Here is a 23,319-nt window from a genome sequence, read left to right as displayed (position 1 = left end):
AAAAAATATTGTCAACTGTGTTTTAATTGAATTGGCTTCTTTGTAAATGTATGCATTTTATTTTATGCTTTTAGAAGTAATTCTGAGAATGGGTCCGGAGCTTTCCTCCAGACGGCTAAAGGGGTTCCTGATAGCAGCTTAAGAGCCCCTGCCTTGGACAATTGCTTTGGCCGGTTTGTCCAGAGTCACACAGCCCTTAAGTGTCAGAGGTTCCGGCATGAATCCAGGCTCACTTCCTACTCTGAGAAAGGGTTATACAATAACACAGTGCAATCTCCTTATATGATACCTTTACAAGGCATGTGAATCCCGCATATAGTCTGTGAGGGGCAAACACTAGCTGTCCCTAAACTCAATCTATTTGTTCACAGATTCCCAGAGCTGGAAGGGATTGTAGAGTCTATCCAGTTTAAACCATCCCACTTTACAGATGAGGAAACTGAGTCTTGGATGTACTCAAGGGCGCGAAAGTCATGTCAAATCATCATGAGCTAGGGACAGCCTAGACTGGGGCACCAGGTCTCCAGGCTGGCAAGAAAAGACATCTGAGCTGGGTCTTGAGAGGAGGCAGATGAAGGAGCTGGTTTGGGGGGAAACTGGTTCCTAGGAGTCTGGGCCGGTAGAGATCAATTAATCAATCAAGGAGCATTTAATAAATACTGCTTGGCACTGTGAGCCAGACATTCACACTGCTGGCATTTGGGATGAGGTATGAAGCAGCACCCAGTGAGAATGCTTTCTGGGGTTGTTTTAAAAAACATCCTTGGGGCAGCTAGGTGGCGCAGTGGATAAAGCATCGGCTCAGGATTCGGGAGGACCTGGGTTCAAATTCGGCCTCAGACACTTGACACTTACTAGCTGTGTGACCCTGGGCAAGTCACTTAACCCCAATTGTCCTGCAAAACAAAAACAAGCATCCTTTACTGGTTTGGGGGGTGGAGGTGGATGGAGGGGGAACATTGGTGCTCTTGTTCCTCGTCCCCCCCCCAAAGGGCAAGGAGTGTAGTTGATGACCAGTTTAGTAAGGTGGAGGGTGGGCTGGCATGCCTGGGCAGGGGGCACAGGGAGATGGAGACCCTTCCCTATACACATACAGACAGCAGAGCCCATATACATGCATAGACACACCACCCTAATATGCCATGAACACCAACAGACACACACGTAAACACAGACTTGTCTAAATTGGCAACAGCTACACATATATACAGAGACAACAGGCACACACACACATATATACACACAGGGGCACAAGAGAGAGATTCAAATAACCTTTTATTAAAAAAAAAAAACCAAACTTTATCCTAAAGGGTGGCTTCCCAGGAGGGAGAGAAGGAGGGAGATGTGGGCGACTAAAAACAAAAGATACCAATAAAATGTGTCTTTTAAAATGGGACACACTCCATGGAGACAAACACGCAGACTCCAGACCCGGATGCCCGCCTACACACACGCCACAGGCTTCTCGGCCCATCACTCTCTAGGTATGAATCAATTACTCCCATGGAGGCGGGGCTAGCGTCGTTCGAGGGGCGGGGCCTATGGGGATGGGCGGGGCCTGCTTCTTCAACATTTCATTAGGGCGGGGCAATCCGCTCCCAGTTTGACCCCCTCCCCGCTCCCGCCCCTCGCCAGAGGCTCCGCCCCCCACGTGACGACGCCGCCGCTCAGGATTGGTCGTAGCGACAGTTGCCCGGGTGACGGCAGAGCGGCCTGGCCGGGGCTCAGAGCGCCCCGTGATCCGCGGCCCGGTGGCCCGGCGGCCCGACGTCCCGAGCGCTGTCCCGACCACTACGGGCCAGGTAAGCGGCCTCCCCACAGCCCCCGAGGCCCCCGCTCCGCCTTCCGGGCCGTCCTCTGGCCACAGCCTTGGGCCGCCGCGTGGCCTCCTCCTCGTGGGCTCCGAGCCGGCCCTCTCTGGGTGGGCCCGGGGAGGCCACGCCCCCTCCCTGGATTTCTCCCTCCTTGGCCCCGCCCCCCTCCCCCTCCCCCCGGAATCCTCCTCTCTGTCCCCACCCAGGGCCCCTCCCTGTCTTCTGGGACCCCTCCCCTCCTGGGCCCCTGCCCCTTCCCGAGGCCCCTCCCCCTCTCCTGTGACACCTCCCCCTTACCCCCTGTCACTGGCCCCCCTCCTCAACTATACCACTGCTCCTCCCCCCTCTTCTAAGCCCCCTTCTCTGGGTCGCCCCTCCCCAGCTCTTCCCTCTGACCTCCACCCCCCCCACTCCTGGGGAGCTAGCTCTCTCCCCCACCCGAGGAGGGGGTACCCCAAGGCCTCTTAGACCTGGGGGTCTTGGCCTTGGAGGGGAAAAAAAAATCACAGCCCCCTGGCACTGCCTCCACTTACGGGTGCCCCCTCCTCTCTCTGTAGAAGGACGTCCTCGGGTGGAGGACTGCTTCATTTTTGTCTTTGTGTCTTCAGGTGGCCCAGGGCCCGGTAGGTACTTCCTTTAAGCTTGGGGGGGCGGGGTGAGGGTGGAATCTGACCTTTTGCCTTCCTTCTGTCATTCATTCTCACTCACTCACTCACTCCTCTTCACGCCACCATCCAGCACTGAGAAGATGCTGGAATGACCAGACCCCGGTCCCACCCTCAGGGTGGGCAGGGGCTGGTTGTGGGGGTACCGTGGGAATCAATAACTGGTACCTCTGGGAGTTCACAGGACAAAGAGCTCACTGCTGTTTGGGAGCGGGAGAGGGGGGTCAGAGACGGGGGCGGGGCGGGTGCCTTGAAGAAGGGCTGAGACTTTGGCTCCTTGGAGCAGGGAGCAAATGCAGGGACCAGGGATGCTCCAGACAGTAAGAATGGTGGGCTATCTGGTGCTGAAGGGTTTGGATTCTGAGCCCGGAGTGATTGGGTCAGAGCTGTGCAGACTACAAAGTGTCCTGTCCATGTGGCTTATGATTATTGTGACAGTCTGAGGGAAAGGTGATGACGGCCTGAACCACCCTGGGGACAGTGGGAGTAGGAACGTGGGGATGCAGTTAGATCAGTGCCCCTCAGAGGGGCTGGATGTAGATGTTGGCTGGTTGTCTTTCTCATGAGAGGGCAGGGATCTTTGGAGGGGGGGTGGGGAGAGGGAGAGGGAGAGGGAGAGGGAGAGGGAGAGGGAGAGAGAGAGAGAGAGAGAGAGAGAGAGAGAGAGAGATCAGATGGCAGGTTCAGAAACCATTGCAATTGTCTTCAGATGGTCCTCAAGGGTGCCCATGTCAGGGGGCAGCCATGCAGTTCATTCTCCATCTGTGTCTGCCCCGGCTGGGCACAGCCTCGGTTATCAGGGGCCTTCCACTACCAAGGACCCTGAAGTATAGAGCTCCTGGGATCCCTGGGGAAGACCATTGACTGACACAGAGAGGAGGGGAAGGGGATTAATAATCTAGGTGTGGGGTGTAGGCAATGCTATAAGGAAGCAGTGGAAAACATGAGCTGAGCACTCAGAAGGGACCTCGGATTAGAGAGAAATATTGGGGCATCTGCACAGATGCAGATGGGTCAGAGGGGTCTGTTTCCCCTTCCACACTCTGTTGTAAGCCTGTGACCCGGAGTCAGGAATCGGACTTGTTTTTCTTCCTCCTCATCTTTCTCCCTGTTTCTGCTGCATTTGGCCCCCGACATTGATCTGTGATTGTTCTCTCCTCTCTGGGATCGTCTCCACTTGTCTAACCATTCGCTCCTTCATTTCCCTCCCTACGTGAGTGACTTCTAAGTGTCCCAGACACTTTCCTTTTCTCTTTGCCTTCCTAAGTTCAGCTTCGTCCCTTTCCAGGAGGCTTCCAAGTCTGTGTGTCCAGTCTCAGCCTCCTCCCTGAGCTTCAGTCCCATCTCTCCAGGGGCCCCCTGGCCGTCTCTACTTGGATGTCCCATTGGGACTCTCAATTCATCATGTTGTGGAAGAGACCCGGGACCTGTAGTGAGAGGTTGTTGTTCAGTCGGGACTGACTCTTCATGACCCTGTTTGGGGTTTCCTTGGTTTCCTTGGAGTGGTTTGCCATTTCCTTCTCCAGCTCATTTTACAGATGAGGAAACTGAGGCAATTGGAGTTAAGTGACTTGGCCAGGGTCCTGCAGCTAGTAAGTATTAGAAGTCATATTTGAACTCAGGAAGATGAGTCTTCCTGATTCCAGGCCCAGCACTCTGTGCACTCTGGTGCCACCTAGCTGCTTCAGTAGTGAAGTGGTAGAAGAAGTGGGTTCAAATCCCCCTTCTGATGGGTCGAAGTGGAGGGAGGGATGGCTGAATTTTGTGGCTTCCAAGATCACTTCCAGCTCTCAATCTCTGGTGTGTGAGCATTCTAAAGTGGATACTGCTCCATCAAAGTTGGTTGAATTGAATTTCTTGAATCATCTTCAGAATTGATCTGAAAAAAACGAGTAACATGTGGCTTTAAAATCTATGCCATGCGACTGCACGTGTATAACTTCTGTTGAATTGCTTGAGTTCCCCATAGGGAGGAAGGATGAGAATCTGGAACAGTTTTAAAAATCGATGTTACAATTTGGTTTTACATGTAAGATGGAGAAAAATTCTAAATAAATAAAATCTATGCTCTGGAAAAAATAAGTTATGTGTACCTAAAAAAATGAAGTCCCCCCTCTCTCAAGTAATATTAATGTGTTTTTATAGGGGGAAAATGGATTCAATTTCATTTTTCTCTGAATCAACCCGAAAGGAAGCGAGATGTGTACCTGCAGACTCATAGACTCATTAAAGTCTTAGATTTGGAGGGGAAAACACCTCAGAAAGCATGCAGTTCAACCACCTCATTTTTCCAGTGGGGAAACTGAGGCCCAGACAGGAACAATGACTTTTTTTTTACCTCAACAAATGACATTTTTAAAAAGTTCAATCTTAATAGTATTTTTTTTTTACAGTTACATGTAAAGATGGTTTTCAGCATTTGTTTGGTTTTGTTTTGTTTTTTTTAAATTGAGGCAATTGGGGTTAAGTGACTTGCCCCAGGGTCACACAGCTAGTAAGTGTTAAGTGTCTGAGGTCAGATTTGAACTCAGGTCCTCCTGAATCCAGGGCTGGTGCTCGATCCACTGTGCCACCTAGCTGCCCAGCATTTGTTTTTTTGTTTTTGTTTTTTTTTTTTTTGGCAGGGCAATGAGGGTTAAGTGACTTGCCCAGGGTCACACAGCTAGTTAAGTGTCAAGTGTCTGAGGCTGGATTTGAACTCGTGTACTCCTGAATCCAAGGCCAGTGCTTTATCCACTGCGCCACCTAGCTGCCCCCCCAGCATTTGTTTTTATAACATTTAGAGTTCCAAATTTTTCTCCCTCCCTCCTTTCCCTCCCCCCTCCCCAAGACAGAAAGCAATCTGATATAGGTTATCACTGATATAGGTTAATTACATTAAACATATTTCTACATTAGTCATGTTGTGAAAGAAGAATCAGAACAAAAAGGAAAAACCTCAAAAAAGAAAAAAAAAAGAAAAAAGTAGAAATAGTATGGTTTAATCTGCATTCAGATTCCACAATTCTTTTTTCTGGATGTAGAAAGCATTTTCCATCATGAGTCCTTTGGCATTGTCTTGGATCATTGTATTGCTGAGAACCAAGTCTATCACAGTTGACAGTCACACAATGTTGCTGTCACTGTGTACAATGTTCTCCTGGTTCTGCTCACTTCCCTCAGCATCAGTCCACTTAAGTCTTTCCAGGTTTTTCTGAAATCTGCCTGCTCATCATTTCTTACAGCACAATAGTATTCCATTACATTCATATACCACAACTTGTTCAGCCATTCCCCAATTGATGGGCAGCCCCTCAATTTCCAATTCTTTGCCACCACAAAGAGAGCTGCTATAAATATTTTTGTACATGTGGGTCCTCTTTCTTTTTTATGATTTCTTTGGAATGTAGACCTGGTAGTGGTATCACTAGGTCAAAGGGTATGCACAGCCCCATAGTCCTTTGGGCATAGTTCCAAATTGCTCTCCAGAATGGTTGGATCAGTTCACAACTCCACCAGCAATGCATTAGTGTTCAATTTTTCCACAGCTTCTCCAACATTTATTATTTTCCTTTTTTGTAATATTAGCCAATCTGATAGGTGTTAGATGGTACCTCAGAGTTGTTTTAATTTGCATCTCTCTAATCAATAGTGATTTAGAGCATTTTTTCATATGGCAATAGATAGCTTTGATTTCTTCATCTGAAAACTGCCTGTTCATATCCTTTCTCAATTGAGGAGTGATTTGTATTCTTATAAATTTGATTTAGTTCTCCATATATTTTAGAAACAAGGCCTTTATCAGAAATACTGACTGTAAAAATTGTTTCCCAGCTTTCTGCTTTCCTTCTAATTTTGGCTGCATTGCTTCTGTTTGTACAAAACCTTTTTAATTTAATAGAATCAAAATGATCCATTTCACATTTCATAGTATTCTTTATTTCTTGTTTGGTCATAAATTCTCTCCATAGATCTGAGAGGTAAACTATTCCTTCCTCTCCTAATTTGCCCATGGTCTCACCCTTTATGTCTAAATCGTGTACCCATTTTGACCTTATTTTGGTATACAGTATAAGATCTTGGTCTGTGCCTAGTTTCTGCCATACTCTCTTCCAGTTTTCCCAGCAGTTTTTGTCAAATAGTGAGTTCTTATCCCAGAAGCTGGAGTCGTTGGGTTTATCAAACAGTTGATTCCTATAGTCATTTACAACAATGACTTTCTGAAAGTCACAAAGAAGCAGGACCAGAACCCAAGACTTCTGACTCTTCACAGGTTATGCTTAACATCAGTGAGCAGGGAATTTGGAGATTAACTGGAAATGGTGGCTGGGAGGTAATTAGCCAATAAACCCACGGGAGGGAGAGACTCATTTTAATCCGCCTTTGCAGTTTCATAGGTGGCTGAAATGAAATGATTTACAATGTATTTTTTGTCCTTTAGGTGTTTCTGTTATGAGAACATCAGTGGGTCTTCAAAATGGGAGATATACTAGCCTCTGAAGCGGAATTGCTTGGATTGGTGAAAGAGGTATACGTTCACTTATTGGGTCATTCATCTCTAGATTCATTCAGTCCACAAGCATTTCCTGAATTGGTGATGTGTGCCGGGCTCTCTATGGGATACTGGGGATGCGGAGACAAAAACAAAAGGCCCTGCCCTCAAAGAGCTTCCATTCCATCCGGTTTGGGAGAGGGAGAAGAACATAGAAAGAGCAGAGGGAATCCGGAACATGTGCTGAACAAACACTGAGTGTCCCAGAAGCCTTTGTGCCGCTCTAAGTTTCAGCAACTCATTCAGCTTTGGTTGTTGTTGTTTTGTTTTTTGCAGGGCAGTGAGAGTTAAGTGACTTGCTCAAGGTCACACAGCTAGTAAGTGTCAAGTGTCTGAGGCCGGATTTGAACTCAGCTCCTCCTGAATCCAGGGCTGGTGCTTTATCTATCCACTGCGCCACCTGGCTGCCCTCTCATTCAGCTTTAATAGCTCAAAAGCCCGGGAATACTTGGGACACTGAGGAAGTGAGGTCGTTTCTGAGGGGTAGGAGGGAAGCAGGGGAGCAGCAGGACAGGCCTCGCTGAGAAGGGGGAACACAGGCTGGGGCCAGAAGGAGACTGGGGATCTGGTCCCCAAATCACAGATGATAGAAAAGCCTTGGAGGGCATTTACAAATTAATCGATTCTTTGGTTGAATCCTTTGGGATAGGAACCAAGAAGTCATTCCTTTTTACTGACTTTATTACAGAATTTTCAGAACTCCCTTCACCCTAGAGGTGTGATGGGCAGAAGGCTGGGCCTGGAGTCAGGAATGGCTGGGTTCAATTTCCATCTCACACAAACTGGCCGACTGTGGCCCTGGGCGAGTTGCTCATCCTCTCCGTGTTCCCTGGCCCTGTTTCAGCCTCTAAAGTCACCACAGGCTTGTCCTTCTGCATCAGTGGAGGACCTTTCCTTGCTGGGAATGCTCTCTGCCAATGAAGTCGCAGGTTTATCCTCAAAATCAGAGGCAAACCTCTCATCATGGAGTTAGTGGCTTCCCAAAAAACATCCCACTGGGCAAAGTATCTCAGGATTGGGCTTGTGGTGCCCTTAGAGTGAAGTTAAGAATGTGAGCGAGGGGGCGGCCAGGTGGAGCAGTGGCTAAAGCACCGGCCCTGGATTCAGGAGGACCTGAGTTCAAATCCAGCCTCAGACACTTGACACTTACTAGCTGTGTGACCCTGGGCAAGTCACTTGACCTCCATTGCCCTGGGGGGGGGGGGGAAATGTGAGTGAGCTGCCTTCCCAAGTGAGCAAAGTAGAGATGAGACAACCTCCAAATCAGGCCTGAAGTTAGGTCCCTTTTGTGTGGTCCTGCTCATGTTTCCCTTATAGCTTTAGAGACAGAAAGCTGGAAAGGCCTCAGCCGGGGAAACAGAGGAACAAGGAGGTCCTAGGCTCCCAGATCCTGGGCTGGAAGGGCCCCTGAGGTCGTCTAGTCTAGTCCAGCCCTTCCACTTCACAGTTAAGGAGCCTGCGGACCAAAGGTTAAGTGATAGCGATGAGGTTGGGTGAGGCTGCTCTATGTCCATGGCTGCCCTGGGCCAGCCCCGATTGTCCCGGATGGTAAAGGGCCTTCCTGGGGCAGGCTGCTCTCTGCTGTCTGCTACACAGAAGTCTGGGGGGCTTTGTATCAGCTCTACATTGGACTTTAGTCCCTTGTAATGACCCAGAGAATGATGGGAAGACTCAGGGCAGATCTGTGACTTGTGGGCATGAGCATCAAGGACCCAGGGGAGGGTGGCATGGAGATCCACCATGGAGGCAAAGAAGGCTCCCACTGCATTAGGCAGATACTCTGGGGGCATTTACAGAAAAAGGGTGCCTCAGACTGGGTGGGAAGGTGGGGATGAGCTGCAGCGTAGCGGGAGGAACCAGCTCCAGGAGGCCCCAAATCCACCTGAGTATTCAAGGGCTTGCTGTATTCCACTGCCTGTAGGCTTTTCACTTCAATGGGCCTGGCAGTGTGGGGGCCTCCTCAGACTCTGCCTTTACAAGGATTCCAGTCCACTCGGGGAGCCTAGTGGGGCCAGGCTCCACAAACGTGGCAAGGAGAAGAAGGTGTCCTGATAGCCACACACTCTGAGGAGCCCCCTGGGCTTCTGGCCGCCCACACTGGGCCTACCCTGCCTTTTCGAGGGCTCCAGGGGACCTTCCCTCAGGCTTGGGGGCCTTCCCTCGGGCAATGTCCCGGCGGCACCCCCGACGTGGCTCTTTCTTTTTGACAGTATTTAGACTTTGCTGAGTTTGAAGACACCGTGAAGACGTTTATAAAGGAGTGCAGAAGTAAAGGAAAGCCGTTGTCCAAAACCCCATCCAGCTCTTTGAGAGACTCAAAAACGCTGATTCTCCAGGTAATGCCTCTCCTGCCTGTGGATTGAGCAGATGTGCAGAATGCCCCGACATCTTGAAAACGTCAGGCTCCTGGGAGAGGTCTGGGTGGGGGGACTGGAGTCTCTTTTCTGAAAGTGTTTAAGAAACTGGCTCCATGTAATTTCATCTCCATCCCTTTGTTTACTGTGAGGTGACCAGGGCATGTGGCTTCTTGTGTATTTATAGGAAGAAAGCAAAAAGACAGAGTCGACCCTGCGGGGAGACCCCTGCGGGGAGACTGGCTCGTCCAGTCCACCACAGTCTTCCATCTGAACAAAGGGACTTGCAGGGACAGCAGACCTTCCACAGCCAAAACACCCTCTGCTGTGTGGCCCCGTGCGAGTCGCCCCACCCCCTGGGGCCTGTTTCCCAGTCTGTGGAGTGGGGACGACACCTGCAGTATTTAGCCCCCAGAAGACCCTTTGTCCGCTGCAGTGTTAGACACGTGTGAGGTGCCCGTGTTGTTTTATTATTCAATTGGAATTGGACAAGGAAAGAGTCAGGGACTCCGGGAGTCCTGACGGAGTGGGGCGAGGGCCCTGGGGCTGGGGGTCCCTCTGCTTCATCTGGCTCCAGGTTTGATTTATTCCTCCTTTTGTGGAATGTGGTTGTTTGGGTGAATTGTTGAGAGCAGTGGACCCTTTGGTTGCGCATTTGGTGCCCTGAAAGCGAGGGGGTACTTGAGGAGAGATGTGTCTTGTCACTGCAGCTGGCATGGGGGGAGCAGAGAGGCTGCTGCCAGGCCTCTCACAGCCCCCGGGCCTCCCCAGCACCCAGTCAGCCCATTCTAACCAGCGCCAACCTCCCTTCCTCGCTCCTTACCTTGTGTAACAAGCCAGCCCCCTGGGGACCCCCGCTTTTGGTCCAGGGAGGGTCAGTCTGGCCAGAGCCCACCCCTCCCCCAGGACATGCTGTTAGTCCCAGGAGGTGACTGATGAGAAGAAAGGTGAGCCCTTCCTTCTCTTCGAAGGAGGTGAGGAGAGTGGGAGTGTCAGCTTGGGCAGCTCATTCGAGGGTCCCTTCCCACCAGCTCGCCTTAGGGTCAGGCTTTTTATTTCTCCAATATGTTACCAAGGTAGCGACTGTTGGTTCTTTCCTATTCCTCCTGTTCCTCCACCCTGTGGTGCCTCATCATGGCACAGAGGTCATGACCCTCAAAGGCCAGGCCACAGAGACCGTGCCTCCACTCTGTGCCAGGCCCCGGGCCGATGCCCCATTCAGCATGAAGACCCTGTGCTGGTCAGGGAGGGGTCTGCTCTTCATGGTTGGGGGAGGGAGGACTCGCACTCGCGGCATCCCAGACTTAGGAGGATTCTCCTCGCTCAGCAGGCCTGGCAAGAGGAGGCATCTTAGGACACCGGTCTGGCCATGAGCAGGTTCTTAAAATCGATTGTCTTCTCCCCCTAGAAAGATCTAATCACTGCATTTGATAATGGGGCCCAGAAAGTCTTCTTTGGCCTGTGGGAAGAGCATGTCCCAGCCTCCGTCCGAGAAGGAGACACCCTGGCCCAGAAGCTGGAGTTCTACCTGCACATCCACTTTGCCATCTTCCCCCTGAAGCACACGGCCGGCAAACCTGTAGGTTTGGGTGTCGCACTCGGGGCCAGGGCTCAACCCTTTGTCTTGGAGCGGGGAGGGATGGGATGGGCCAATGGGCTGCTGTCGCCTGGGACTGGAGCATCCAGGGTGTAAGAAGGCTGTACTGGGCCTTCCATCCCCTTGAGAGTAATTCATTCTCGGATTTGATTGGGTACTAAGTAGCAGCAGCGATTTCGAGAATTAAGGGTACAGTGTTCTCTTGAGTGATCTCACTTTTTAAAAAATTGGTTTGATCATTCATTTAACAGATCCCTTAAATGCAGCCATGGTTGTGGCTCTTCTGTCTCCAGGGCCGGAGGTGAGGAATAATGGCTCTGGGTATTGGAGGTGGGGAGGGGGCAGTGGTTTGCAGCTGCTTTGAGAGGTCTGCCCCACAAGGAGCCCCCAACCGGGTAGACTTTTCTGTCTAGGCAGCCGGAGTGCCCTGGACACACGAAGTCCCCCACCCTGTTCTCCTCTGGTGGAGAGCCGAGAAGGTGCTTCAGGGCCCATTACCGCTTTGGCCATGACTGAGCTTAGCATTTAACTGGGCAGCCTTGAGTTTGAGTCTCACCTCAGACAAATATGGACTGTGTGACCTTGGATGATTCACATCTTTCAACACTCTAGGCCACTGTAGAAGGCCAGAAGGTGCCAGCTTGCAATGGCAGAGGGCACCACACATGGAGCGGGTCTAAGCGCTGGCCGGCCAGTTGCTTGGTTCATCCCAAAGAGTTAACTCATCATGGATGGGCATGGCTCAGCCCACCAAAAATGACCTTCTGAAATCCAGAGGGCCAAGATGGGCAGAAAGGGTGGGTGAATGAGTCAGTCAGGAAGCACTGATGGTGAGCCAGGAACTGTGCTGAGGGCACAGTCCTGCCCTCAGGGAGCTCCCAGTCTAGGTGGGGGCACAGCATGAAAACATGTCTGTACAAACAAGGTGGAGGCAGCTCTGGTAGAGTTCATCAGCAGAGGGCAGGCCCTGGCATGGAGGGGCACCGGGAGAGGATCCGGACGAGGGAGGGATCCTCATTGGGGTGACAAGGAGGAGGGAGAAAATGCCCAGCATGGGGCCCTCTGGAGCCGGCGTGTGGCGGGGGCTTCCCCAGAGCCTGGGTCCCTTCCCCTTGGGTCCCATGCCAGCGTGCCCTGACGTCCCTGAGCTTCATGGCCGGGAAGTCCCCTCGGACCTCAGCTGTGTCGGCCACACTGGTGACAGAAGGGGAGGGCGGGGCGGACAAGGACCTAGAAAGAAGGGTAACAATGATCAGTACAGCTTCTAAGCTGCCAGGCCTTTCTTGAATCAAAATCATAGTGGTCTGAAGCCTTTGTTAAATGCCCGATTGTGAATGAAGCAGAGGCTAGATGAGATATGCCCCAAACTGCCCACTGGGAATACCTTCCCTCAAGAAGCCTTGCAGCGCCATTGGTCAGGGGACTCCCAGACGAGGACGTGCCCTCTACCAGGGCATGGTGACCCCGTAGTCTTAGAGAGTTTCTGGGAGTGTTGAGAGGTGATGCAGCTTGCCCAAGGCTACACAATCAGTATGTGTCCAGGGCAAGACTCAAATGCCCAGTCCATCTCGCCTCTAAGGCTGCCTTCTACCCACTCCTCCCAGGCTGCCTTACGAAATAGAACAGAATAAAGGTGTTGAACCCGGACCTTCATGAAACAGGGCACTTCGAGACTCCATGGGGTCCATGGGAGGAAGGGAAGCATGTGGTCAGGGATGAGAGCTGGAGACCGGTTGTAGGAGTCCCTTAAAAGCAGGAGAGGAGGCGTTCTGGTCTGGTATTTCCCACAAGTTAAAACAGTGTTGTGAAAATGATGCACTGGTGGAATCAGGTGAGTGTTGCTCAGATAAATAGGCAAGGGACAAAAAGCCACCTGAGCCCCTGCTCTAAAGTGAGCTCAGTGCCTGTACGCTGTGTCCTCTCCAGGGCGGCCCAATGTTCCACCATCTCGGGCTCTTCAGAATCGTCGTGGTCAGTGTGTAGACAGGCCTTGTTCTACCCATCTGCTGTCGTGATATTTTAGGGTGGGGTCCTGGAGAGAGGGCTGGCTTTGAGCCAAAAGACCTGGGTTCAAGTCCAGATGTGGAAACACACCAGCTGTGGGACCATGAGCCAAGGAGTCCTCGAGGAATGGAGGAGGTGCTGGTCTACACTTGAAAAGGGGGTTCTCTCTATGCGGTTGGCACCCCTAGTCTGGACAAAAAGAAATATGCTAGATGACATTCATGTCCTGTAAATTACTAAGACATCCTCTATCTGGTGGACAAACGGTTGTTTCCAAATTTTTACTATTAGAAAAAAGCTGTTATGAATAATTTTTGTACTTCTGGGTCTTTTTCCCCCTCTTTATGATTTTTTTGGGGATAGAATCTTAGTGATAGGGCTTCAGGATCTAAAGGAATGTTTTTTAATCTGCATATTAAGCTCCAAAGTGTTTACACCAAAGTACAACCACCCCAGCATTGTATGGGGGGCAAGGTGTAGAATTTGGGGAATAATTTGATTGAAGAGGATCAACTTGTATCAAAGGGTTTCAGACACACCCCCTCATATATACATTCACACACACCCCCTCTCACACATACACTCACGTTTCACACTCACACTTGCGCTCCTGAAAGGAAGGCACCATTGCCAAGTGACGTTTAGAAGGCCTGAGAGCCAAGAACTGACCACCCACCCAGTGAGTCTTCTTGCAGTGATCCAGAGATGAATTTCTCCACTTGTTCCATAGGACAAAGCGGAATTTGATGAGAGGATTTCTTCCTTCAAAGCCTACCTGGAGACCCGAGGAGCAGCCCTGAGCCAGACCACAGAGTTCCTTCCTTTTTATGCTCTTCCCTTTGTGCCCAACCCCATGGTGCATCCGTCCTTTAAGGAACTCTTCCAGGTAAGAGCCACCTGTCGCCTGCCATTGTGGTTTTATTCTGAAAGTTGGTGGGTTTGAGGTGAAGGTTGGAGAACATAAAATGTCATTACATTAGGTTAAAGAAGGAGGAGCCAGATGATTCGTTAAAGTGGCTGGTCAGTGTGAGAAACTTCATTGTGTTCATCAGGAATAAGGTAGATTGAGTGGGTGACAGTGCGGGGATTGCGGGACTGTAGCAGACCAATAATGATGCATAATTGTGGGCTGTGGGCCACACACATTTTTATTTTCTATTAAAGTTCTCTATTGCCTTGTGGCAGATTTCTTCATTGCCTGCTATATTTCAGGCAGTTTGTCTGTGGCTGTTAATGTTAACATTTCCTTGGAGTGGGGTTTTCATTATAGCTTTACTGTATGTATTGTGATTCTCTCTGATCGACTCCATTAGAAGGCCCCACTACGAACAGTTTCTCATCCCAGGACTCTTTTTTTTTTTTTTGGCGGGGCAGTGAGGATTAAGTGATTTGCCCAAGGTCATACAGCTAGTAAAGGTCAAGTGTCTGAGGCCGGATTTGAACTCAGATCTTCCTGAATCCAGGGCTGGTGCTTTATCCACTGTGCCACCTAGCTGTCCCCAAAGATTCTTTTTTTTTTGGGGGGGTGAGGCAGTTAGAATTAAGTGACTTGCCCAAGGTCACACAGCTAGTAAGTGTCAAACGTTGGATTTGAACTCAGGTCCCCCTGAATCCAGGACCAGTGCTTTATCCATTGCACCACCTATCCCTATCCCAGGACCCTTTTGAAGCAGCCTCCCCATTATTGTTTTATTTTGAACTTAAATACCAAAAAGAGAAAGCATTTCCATAAGCACAAAAGAAAACAAAAAGAATTTTATAGCAAGCCATGGACCTCCATTTCGTACCAGTTTTAAAAAATATATATATATAATAAAAAGTTACTTTTAAAATAATAGTTATTTTTAAAACTCTCCTTTTCTGTACTTCCTTTCATTATTTTCTGTTGTAATGAGTCAAATCTAATGTGTGTGTGTGTGTGTCCTTATCTACCCCCACTGTAGGGGAAACTCGCTAGGATTTACTTATAAATTAGAAACCTCAGCAACAGTGTTTGGGCCTTAAGCATTTATTAAAGTATATTAGAAGTTAGTAAAGATAGAACACGTAGAGTTCAGAAAGATAGCCAAAGCCTATCTACCCTAGGGTTCAGAATGGATTCCTCCTCCTTCTCTCAAGCCACCAGCCTGAGGTTCTGGAAGGAAAGAGCCAGAGCTAGGGAGCCAGCCTCCCTTCCTACTTCCTGTCTCCCTCCCCAAAAGGCGAGGTCCTTCAAGCTGATTGGTTGAGGGTGATGTCGTGTTGATGTCAGAGTCCACAGCCTCTGAGAACAACACCCCACTTAGGGCTGACCAGGTGTGGTCTCAATTTAATCAACCTTAAGTAGCTTCTCAGTCTCTCAGTCTCACCCAATTCAATCAATTCCAAATCAGTCTTCAGGTGGGGCCCCTGGGTGTCTTCCAAATCCCATTATTTTTTCATACTGTGTATATGAAAAAAACCCAAAAAATGCTTCAGTGACCCTCTTAATAAGTTTTCCTCTTCTCCAGTTAACCCCCATTAACCCAGAGAAAGAAACAAGGAAACATAGTCAAGCAAAACGAATCCACAGAGGGGCCATTACCAAAATGTACATCTCTGCACCTCTTGTTCATTCCCTCTTTGTCAGGAGGGAACATCCTTCATCCCAGGTCCTTTGGAGACATGGTGGGTCATCACATTGATCAGAGTTCTTAAGGCTTTCAAAGTTATTTTTCTTTCAGTGGTATTGCTCTTGTATAAATTATTCTCCTGGTTCTGCTTACTTCATTCTGTGCCACTTAATACTACCCAGAATTCTCTGAAATCACCTTTTTTTCATTTATTTAATTTTATTTTTGGTGGGGCAATGAGGATTAAGTGACTTGCCCAAAGTCACACAGCTAGTAAGTATCAAGTGTCTGAGGTCGGATTTGAACTCAGGTCCTCCTGAATCCAGGGCCAGTGCTCTATCCACTGTGCTACCTAGCTGCCCCCCTTTTCTTATAACACAGTAATATTCCATTTCATTTATATGCCACAATTTGTTCAGCCATTCCCCAGTTGTCCGTGAAGCAATGTAAGGTATCCTGCTTAGATTCTATTCTCCAGTTCTTATTTAGTCCTATTCTTTTCATAAAAAATGCTTGAAAGTTCTTTATTCCATTAAAGATCTGTTTTCCCCTTTAGAGTTATGCTCAGGTTTGTCATATATATTACTCTTGGTTGTAATCCTGTATCTTTTGTCTTTTGGAGTAATATATTCTAAGATCTCTTCTCATTGACAGTAGAAGCTGCCAGGACTTATGTGATCCTCTCTGTATTTCCTTGGTACTTGAACTCCTCCTCTCTGGAGGTTTGCAGTGTTTTTTCTTTAATGTGGGAGCTCTGAATTTTGCTATGACATGCCTGACTGTTCCCTTTCTCCTTTCAGGAGGTGATCAGTGTATTTTGTCTTCACTTTACCCTCTGGTCCTGATAGATTTGGACAGTTTTCACTTATGATTTCTTGAAATGTAGTATCCCAGCTTTTTTTTTTTTATCACAATTTTCAGAGAGTTCAGTGATTCTTTTTGTTTTTGTTTTTTGCAGGGCAATGGGGGTTAAGTGACTTGCCCAGGGTCACACAGCTAGTAAGTGTCAAGTGTCTGAGGCCGGATTTGAACTCAGGTACTCCTGAATCCAGGGCCGGTGCTTTCAGTGATTCTTTAATAATCTCTTTGCTCTGTTTTCTGTGTACTGTTTTTTGATGCCAGATATCTTAATGTTTTCTCCTATTTTTCCAATCTTTTGATTTTGTTCTAATATATAATGTTTCTTACTATCTCATAGAGACACTGATTTTGCTTGATCTATTATAGCTTTCATGACATCTGCTTCTTTTTTTAAAAAATAGCATTTTTTTCCTAATTACATGTAAAGACAATTTTTAACATTTCTTTTTTAAAGTTCAAGTTCCAAATTTTCTTCCTTCCTCTGTCACCTTCTTCCTCCCCAAGAAGGTAAGCAGTTTGATAGAGGTTATATATGTGCAATCATGTGAGACATATTTCCATAGTAGTCATGACATGAAAGAAGAAACAGACCAAAAGAAAAAAATATGGAAAGTGAAAATGGTTGGCTTCGCTCTGCATTCAGACGCCATCAGTTCTTTCTCTGGAGGTGGATGGCATTTTCCATCATGAGTCCTTTGGGATTGTCTTGCATCATCGTATTGCTGAGAAGAGCTAAGTCATTCACAGTTGGTTGTTCCAGGATAGAGCTTGGGATCATAATAAAACACTGTCTGCATGCCCCTAAAAACAGTCTGGCTCATTCTCATTGTCCTGTTCAAGCCGGTGCTGATTTCATTGTTCATTTCCACGTCTCTCTAAGAACTGGGTTCTGATGGACCATGTTGATGGGATGTCCATGCATTTGCATGCTGTCTTTGCCCACTTGTTTCCTCCTGAGGGATTGTGGGCCCCATGTAAAAGGGGCTGCTGTGTCTCTGGGATCCTGTAGTCAGCAAACTGTCATATTTGGAGAGGAACATCAGCACGCACAGAGAGGGAATGCCTCCTCGCTTTGGGCTTCACACTTGACCTTCTCCATGACACCTGGTTCTGCCCAAGCCAGTGTTTTTTGTATGATGGGCTCTTATATCTCTACCTTGCTTTGTCCTCTGTACAACTGTAAAGGTGTGGTTGGTCTCCCATGCAACAAGCCCACCTTTTTCCTTGTCCCCTCCTTACAGAGCTTCTCATAAGGAAGTTGTGGGAAATAAGGGTCATTGACATTCTCTTGGCTACTTTTTTTGGCAGTGCGGTCCAAGATTCTTCCAAGCCTTTGGTGTTCTCCGTTATTTTCATACCTTGAGGATCAGTACTCTCCAAATGGACTTCCTCTGTGCTTGGGGTCCCCTTCTTTTCTTTCCGCTTTCTCCCATTTTCCTCACGCAGCATCTTGGGCCAAATGTGGCTGCTCGGCCACCACTAACGAAAGAAACGACAGCCCCGGCTGGCCGCCCTTTGCAGATCTTTTCCATTTTTTGTCGCTCATCCTTGTTCCAGTTTCATCCTGAAAAGTCCCTGGGTTGACTCACTTGGTTGGGCTCTTCCAAGCTCTCCACACACTTGGTTTTGCCTTTGCTGGCTTTCTTGCTGTTTTATGAGCTGTTGTGCTTGTGATCTTTCACCGTCTTCCTCCACAGAGATTTCTGTTGACATTGCCCTTGACTGCCACATGACTCTTTGGCAAGGAGACGAGGTATTTGCTGGCTGAATCCATGCTATCGGCAGAGCATTATAATGGACATAATGAAACAAGGGACCGTGCTAGTTAGTTGTCCCAAATGGTAACTAACAACAGAGCCATTTACTGGGCACCTCACAGCCCCCACCATTCTTTTAAAGCATCTTGATTTATGCTCTCACAGCAGTCTAATTCTGGAAACTTTCCTATGGAATAAAATGACACAACCCTGAGGAAATGGAGCTGGGAGCACAGGCTTCACAAATTCTATTCCCCATTGACACAGAGTTGCTAATAATTGTTGAGCAAAAGAGTAGAGTGACTCCTAGTCACCCATTTGTATCTTTTAAAAAGTCAGAGCTGCCATATTGAATGGGACTTGAGGGGCAGCTAGGTGGCGCAGTGGATAAAGCACTGGCCCTGGATTCAGGAGGACCTGAGTTCAAATCTGGCCTCAGACACTTGACACTTACTAGCTGTGTGACCCAGGGCAAGTCACTTAACCCAATTGCCTCACAAAACAAAAAAAAGAAGAAGAATGGGACTTGAACCAGCTGAGTTGGAGAGCTGAGATGCTTGGCCAGGGAAGTGGCAGCTGGAATGATTCTAGAGAGAGAAACCTGGTTGTTTTTTAAAGAAGTCCCTTATATTCAATGTAACAAACATTGATTAAATATAGAACAGTATATGAGGGGTGTGTGTGTGTGCTTGGGAGTGGTGTGTAATGAGCCCTGGGGCCAGGCGATCTAAGATCCAATCCTCCTTGCACTCAACCTCCCAGATCCTTGGTTTACTCTTCTGTTAAATGGTCTGATAACATCAGGTTTCTGAACCAGGGATTAGTGAACTTAAAACACTTTAATAACTATTTCAATATAATTGATTTCCTTTATATCTTTGGCTTCTCATGTTATGCATTTAAAGCCCGGACCCTGAGAAGGGCTCTGTGGCCCTTCCCGGGCCCTGCCTGGGTCAGCCCGGACTCAGAAAAGGGCCAGTACTTTTGGACCTAGTGATTTCTAATGTCCCTTTGGCTCCATATTCCATTATTCTGTAGCCCAGAATTGCTCAAGGGCAGAGCCTCGGCCTCATCCAAACATAGGTGGTCCCCCAGTGGCCAGCTGAGTGCTCTGGGCACAGTTGTTGAATGGCCAGTTGAGGGAAGGGCCAAGGGAGGAGGATTAAATAATCCTTGCCTTCATGGGGAGCATCGTCCAGCCTGGGCCCATGACAAGGCGGCTGGTGCTGTGGATGGAGAACTGGCCTTGGAGTCAAGAAGATGCAGGTTCAAGTGTTGTCATGTGACCCGCTAGCTCAGGGCTGAAATCCCCCTTCCCCCTCCCACAGGGCCGTGTCAGCTCCCCAGACAACGGCAGTCCTTGGTGGCAGGATCACTACTCACTGGAGAGATGATTGGGTGGGAAAGTGAGAACTAGGGAGACCAGCTTGGGAGGGTGCTAGTTTCCTTCTCATCCTGCTCTGAGGGGCTTTGAGGCCCCTCGGCAGCACCTCAACATCTCTGACTAATGCCAGTGGCCTCCTCACTGAGGCAGCAGCTCTCACTCCTGTCCTGGACAACCTGGGGGCTGGGGGAAGGAATCCTTCTTCAGGAAGTCTCCTGAACATTACAAAGCCGCCCACATATTTCCTTTTCCTTCTTAGTGCTGCTTTGATGATGGCAGTGATGGCAACCAGGGCCCCAAGTGTTCCTAAAACGCATTTGGCATTTCCGCCCAACAAGGTGGCTTTGAATTGACACGAGATATTCCAATAATGGACCAGAATTCTTCTTTCCGTGTCTGTTTATGAAACTGCTCAGATAATTTATTTCCCTTATGAGTATTTATAGGTTCGTATAAATGAATGAGCCAGACTCTCTGAAAACTGTCAGTGACAAAAGAGCTTGCGTTTGCTCACTCCAGGTTGTCTGGGGGCCCCTTTAAACCAGATGGAGTGTCAGCGAGATACCACTGTACATATTTGGTGAATAAATACTCACACGGCTATTTCTTTGTTTGCCTTCTAGGATTCCTGGACTCCAGAGTTAAAGATGAGGTTGGAAACGTTCCTGTCGTCGACTCTCAAAGCCAGTAACACGCCAAGGCTTTTCACTCTCTATGTATCCTTCCGACACAAACGCAGAGACCTAAAGGAGATGGGTTTTCTCCAACTGTGTTTAAACTGATGGCTCAGAGCCCCTAAACTGAGCTATGATATCGTCCAGCTCATTTTTGAAGACTGAATGAAACGTTTGCTCACTGTAGGAATAAGCCTGTCTTCTCAAGGCAGACCTTTAAACTCTGGTGTCCAAAATTAGGCCAGAGGTTGGATCCAGACTCTTTTTTTTTTTTTATCCAAACACTAAATTCTTACACTTTTAATCCATGTAGAGCAGAGACAGTCTTGGTCTTAATAGAAAAATCCTTCTGTAAAACTAAGGGTTGAATGAATTAACTGGGGCCTCCTTCTTAGGATTATGGCCCTGAAACCATTTGTGGCCATCTCCATGTCCCGGATGTTGGTATTTGCTGTCTGGGAGCTGCCTTTCTTTACCTGATATGAGAACGAGAATGTCTTCTTTAGGGGTCTGTAGCAGTCTTTATGCATCTCTTACAGAGGCCATGTGGTCTAGCAGAATACCAGATTTGGGGTCCAGAAAGCTGGGAACCAATCCTGACTTGGACACTCACTGGGTCTGTGTGGTACCACTGCTCAGAAGCTCAGTGTCCCCAAATGTCATAATCCCTCCCCTGCTGACCCCACAGGGTTGGGCTAGGGAGCGTGTTTTTGTAAGCCTTAACATGCTATTTAAACTCTCTGCCCCTTTCCCAGGGTTCCTCAGAGTAGGAGCCTACGGGCCTCTAAGTGTGACAGGAATATTTTCCTTTAATAATTATTCCACATGAGCAATATTATTGGTTAGGAAATAGCTGTCAACTCTCCACTAGCCTGCTCTGATATTTTGGAGCACAGATGCTGGACCCCGCTGGCCAACGGAAAGGAAAGCATGTCCCCCTGGTGCTTCTCCTCCAGTGGGCTTCAGAGTGGGCCGGCAGCAAAGGAAGTCTAGAGATGCTGCTGACAACAGTGATGTGTAAAGTAAATACCAGAACCCCGGTTCCCCAAGTGAACTCGTTGACGATAAAAAATACTCTCTTTTTGTTTGACAAGTCAATAGGTTTTGACCCCTGTAGGCAGTGACTGAGGAGTTGGAAACTGTCAGGCTAAGCATCTGGGGGTTGGCTTTCAGTAACATATGACCCTGCTGAGCTGATCTCTTATGAGGCGATGCCCAGTGACGCCCAGTGTGCCCTGTGGAAAGAGGGAGTGTTTGGAGGAGTCAGAGGACTTGGGTTCTGATCTGGCTCTTCCACTTAATCAGATGTGTGTCCTTGGACAAGTCACACAACCTCTGTGTGCCTTTGTGTCCTCCTTGGCACGAGGAGGGAGTTGGCCTTGCTAGCCTTGGAAGGCTCTTGTTGCCCTAGATCTAGATTCCCCTGAGCCTCGAGATGCTTTTCCTCAACTTGCTTCATCTCACAGAAGGACAACGGGCAGAGCAACAAAGGTAAGCTGTCGCCCTGGGCTGTGTGTGTAAGTGAAGCGGCCTCCAAGAGGAAGGCCGGCCTGGCCGGCTCCTGGCTCCTCACGGGTGGCGTGCGGCAGGCTTAAACTGCATGCACATGGGATTTCATGGGACTCTTTCGTTAGAGAATCCGCGCTCTGTCCCCAGAGACCTGCATAAGAAAAGGCAAGCTCTCACTTCCAGTCCGGCCACCACAGCCAGTCTTCCTATAGATGTGAACATCAGGTCATGGAGATAGATTCGATTTGGTTTGACGTTCATAGATTTACAGCTGGAACGGAGCCCTCCCCAGGGGTGGATACTGGTGCCCATAGAGGCCCAGGCCATGACAGCAGTGAGCAGCTGCAGGGGCGCCAGGGCCCGGGCCCCCACCTCCAAATGCAGAGCTCTTGTATGAGTTAGAGGCTCACCTCACTCAGCCAATGCTCAGAGTCATGCGAGAGGGTCAGCCTTGTCGGCTCCATCTATCCGTCCACTCATCCATCAATCCCTTCCTCAAATGTTTATTGAGTCTCTGCTAGCAACATCTTACTGTGCAAGGCACTGTGGAGGCTCCAACAACATACAATGCATGGTGCCCGCACTCGTAAAGCTAATAACGTGGGGGACCGGGGCAGGACCCCTTCACCATTTCATGTTCACTCAGCTGTCACAAGATGGAGTTCAGAGGGCGGGTGAGATCCAGGTGGTGGCTGCCCCTTTGCCAGGTGAAGGAGGTGGGTGTAAGGGGCTAAAATTCTAGCTAAACTATCTAAAATCCAATGAGTGGTTGCCAATAAATTAGAAGCTTTAGCAAGAGTATTTAAGTGTTTAAGTATTTATTAAAGAGCATTAGGATCAGAGAGAAAGGTAAAAATCTAACTATTTCTAAGAGACCCCATCATCCGATCCAACATGGCGAGGTCAGGAACCAAAAGAGGAAAAAGCCCTCTGCCAGCGTCTGCTTCCTGCTTTGTGTCCCCCTCCCAGGAATGGGAGGCTCCTCAAGTTGATTGGCTGGTAGCCTTGATAGACCGTACCCACGAGCGATTGTCTCTTCCTGACGCCAAGGACCTGACCACGTGGCCTGCCCTCAGACGCCTTCTCCTCATGGCGGAGCTTTCCTACAGTAGCTCTCCAGCAGGTGGTGTCATTCCAATTGTTACATGGGCGGTCAGTAAGCGGAGGAGCTTGGGCCTGGCAAAGGAGGACTTTAGGGAGGCTTTGCCACCGCCTTTGTTTGTGGGGCCCCAGGGCCAGTCAAGTAACTAAGACAAATGTGCCCCGAGCCTGCCCGGGATCTCCCCATGCCAGAGTAAACAGACGCGCTCTGTCTCTTCCCCCACGGCAGGAAGGAGGTGCTTCTGTCCCCCCAGGAGAACATGGATTTAGGGCATGACCTGGGCCGCGACACGGGCTGTGAGATCCTGTTTCAGCAACTTTGCGGGGGGGCACGTGGCCCATACGGGGGGGGGGGGGAGGGCACACGCCACATCTGCGAGCTTTTCCCACGTCTCCTCCCTCTTAGTCTGGGCCAGACAAAATCACGCCATGGTTTTCGGGAGGATCTGCAAGGGAATTAGCGGCTTGCTGGCATTT

The 23,319-nt window shown here is 48.9% G+C and overlaps 1 protein-coding gene across 4 annotated transcripts in view; it reads left to right on the top strand.

The window, feature by feature from the left end:
- The first annotated feature begins 1,683 nt into the window (after positions 1-1,683).
- Positions 1,684-23,319, top strand: part of ARMC9 (armadillo repeat containing 9) — a 128,159-nt gene continuing 106,523 nt past the window's right edge. For 2 of the 4 annotated variants that reach the window (XM_043964288.1, XM_043964290.1), the window contains exons 1-8: positions 1,684-1,802; positions 2,372-2,437; positions 6,900-6,986; positions 9,221-9,346; positions 10,773-10,943; positions 13,696-13,851; positions 20,182-20,274; positions 21,699-21,723. In XM_043964288.1, the coding sequence (XP_043820223.1) occupies positions 6,936-6,986; positions 9,221-9,346; positions 10,773-10,943; positions 13,696-13,851; positions 20,182-20,274; positions 21,699-21,723 (622 nt within the window). In that variant the 5' untranslated portion in view covers positions 1,684-1,802; positions 2,372-2,437; positions 6,900-6,935. Of the gene's footprint in view, positions 1,803-2,371; positions 2,438-6,899; positions 6,987-9,218; positions 9,347-9,551; positions 9,818-10,772; positions 10,944-13,695; positions 13,852-20,181; positions 20,275-21,698; positions 21,724-23,319 lie in introns of those variants that run through there. The other 2 variants (XM_043964289.1, XM_043964291.1) reach the window with 2 other exon arrangements.

Source organism: Dromiciops gliroides, chromosome 4 (assembly GCF_019393635.1).
Source record: "Dromiciops gliroides isolate mDroGli1 chromosome 4, mDroGli1.pri, whole genome shotgun sequence".
NCBI classification, from domain to species: Eukaryota; Metazoa; Chordata; class Mammalia; order Microbiotheria; family Microbiotheriidae; genus Dromiciops; species Dromiciops gliroides.
Note: the sequence above shows the minus strand (reverse complement) of the source record. Positions and strands in the feature narration are given on the sequence as shown.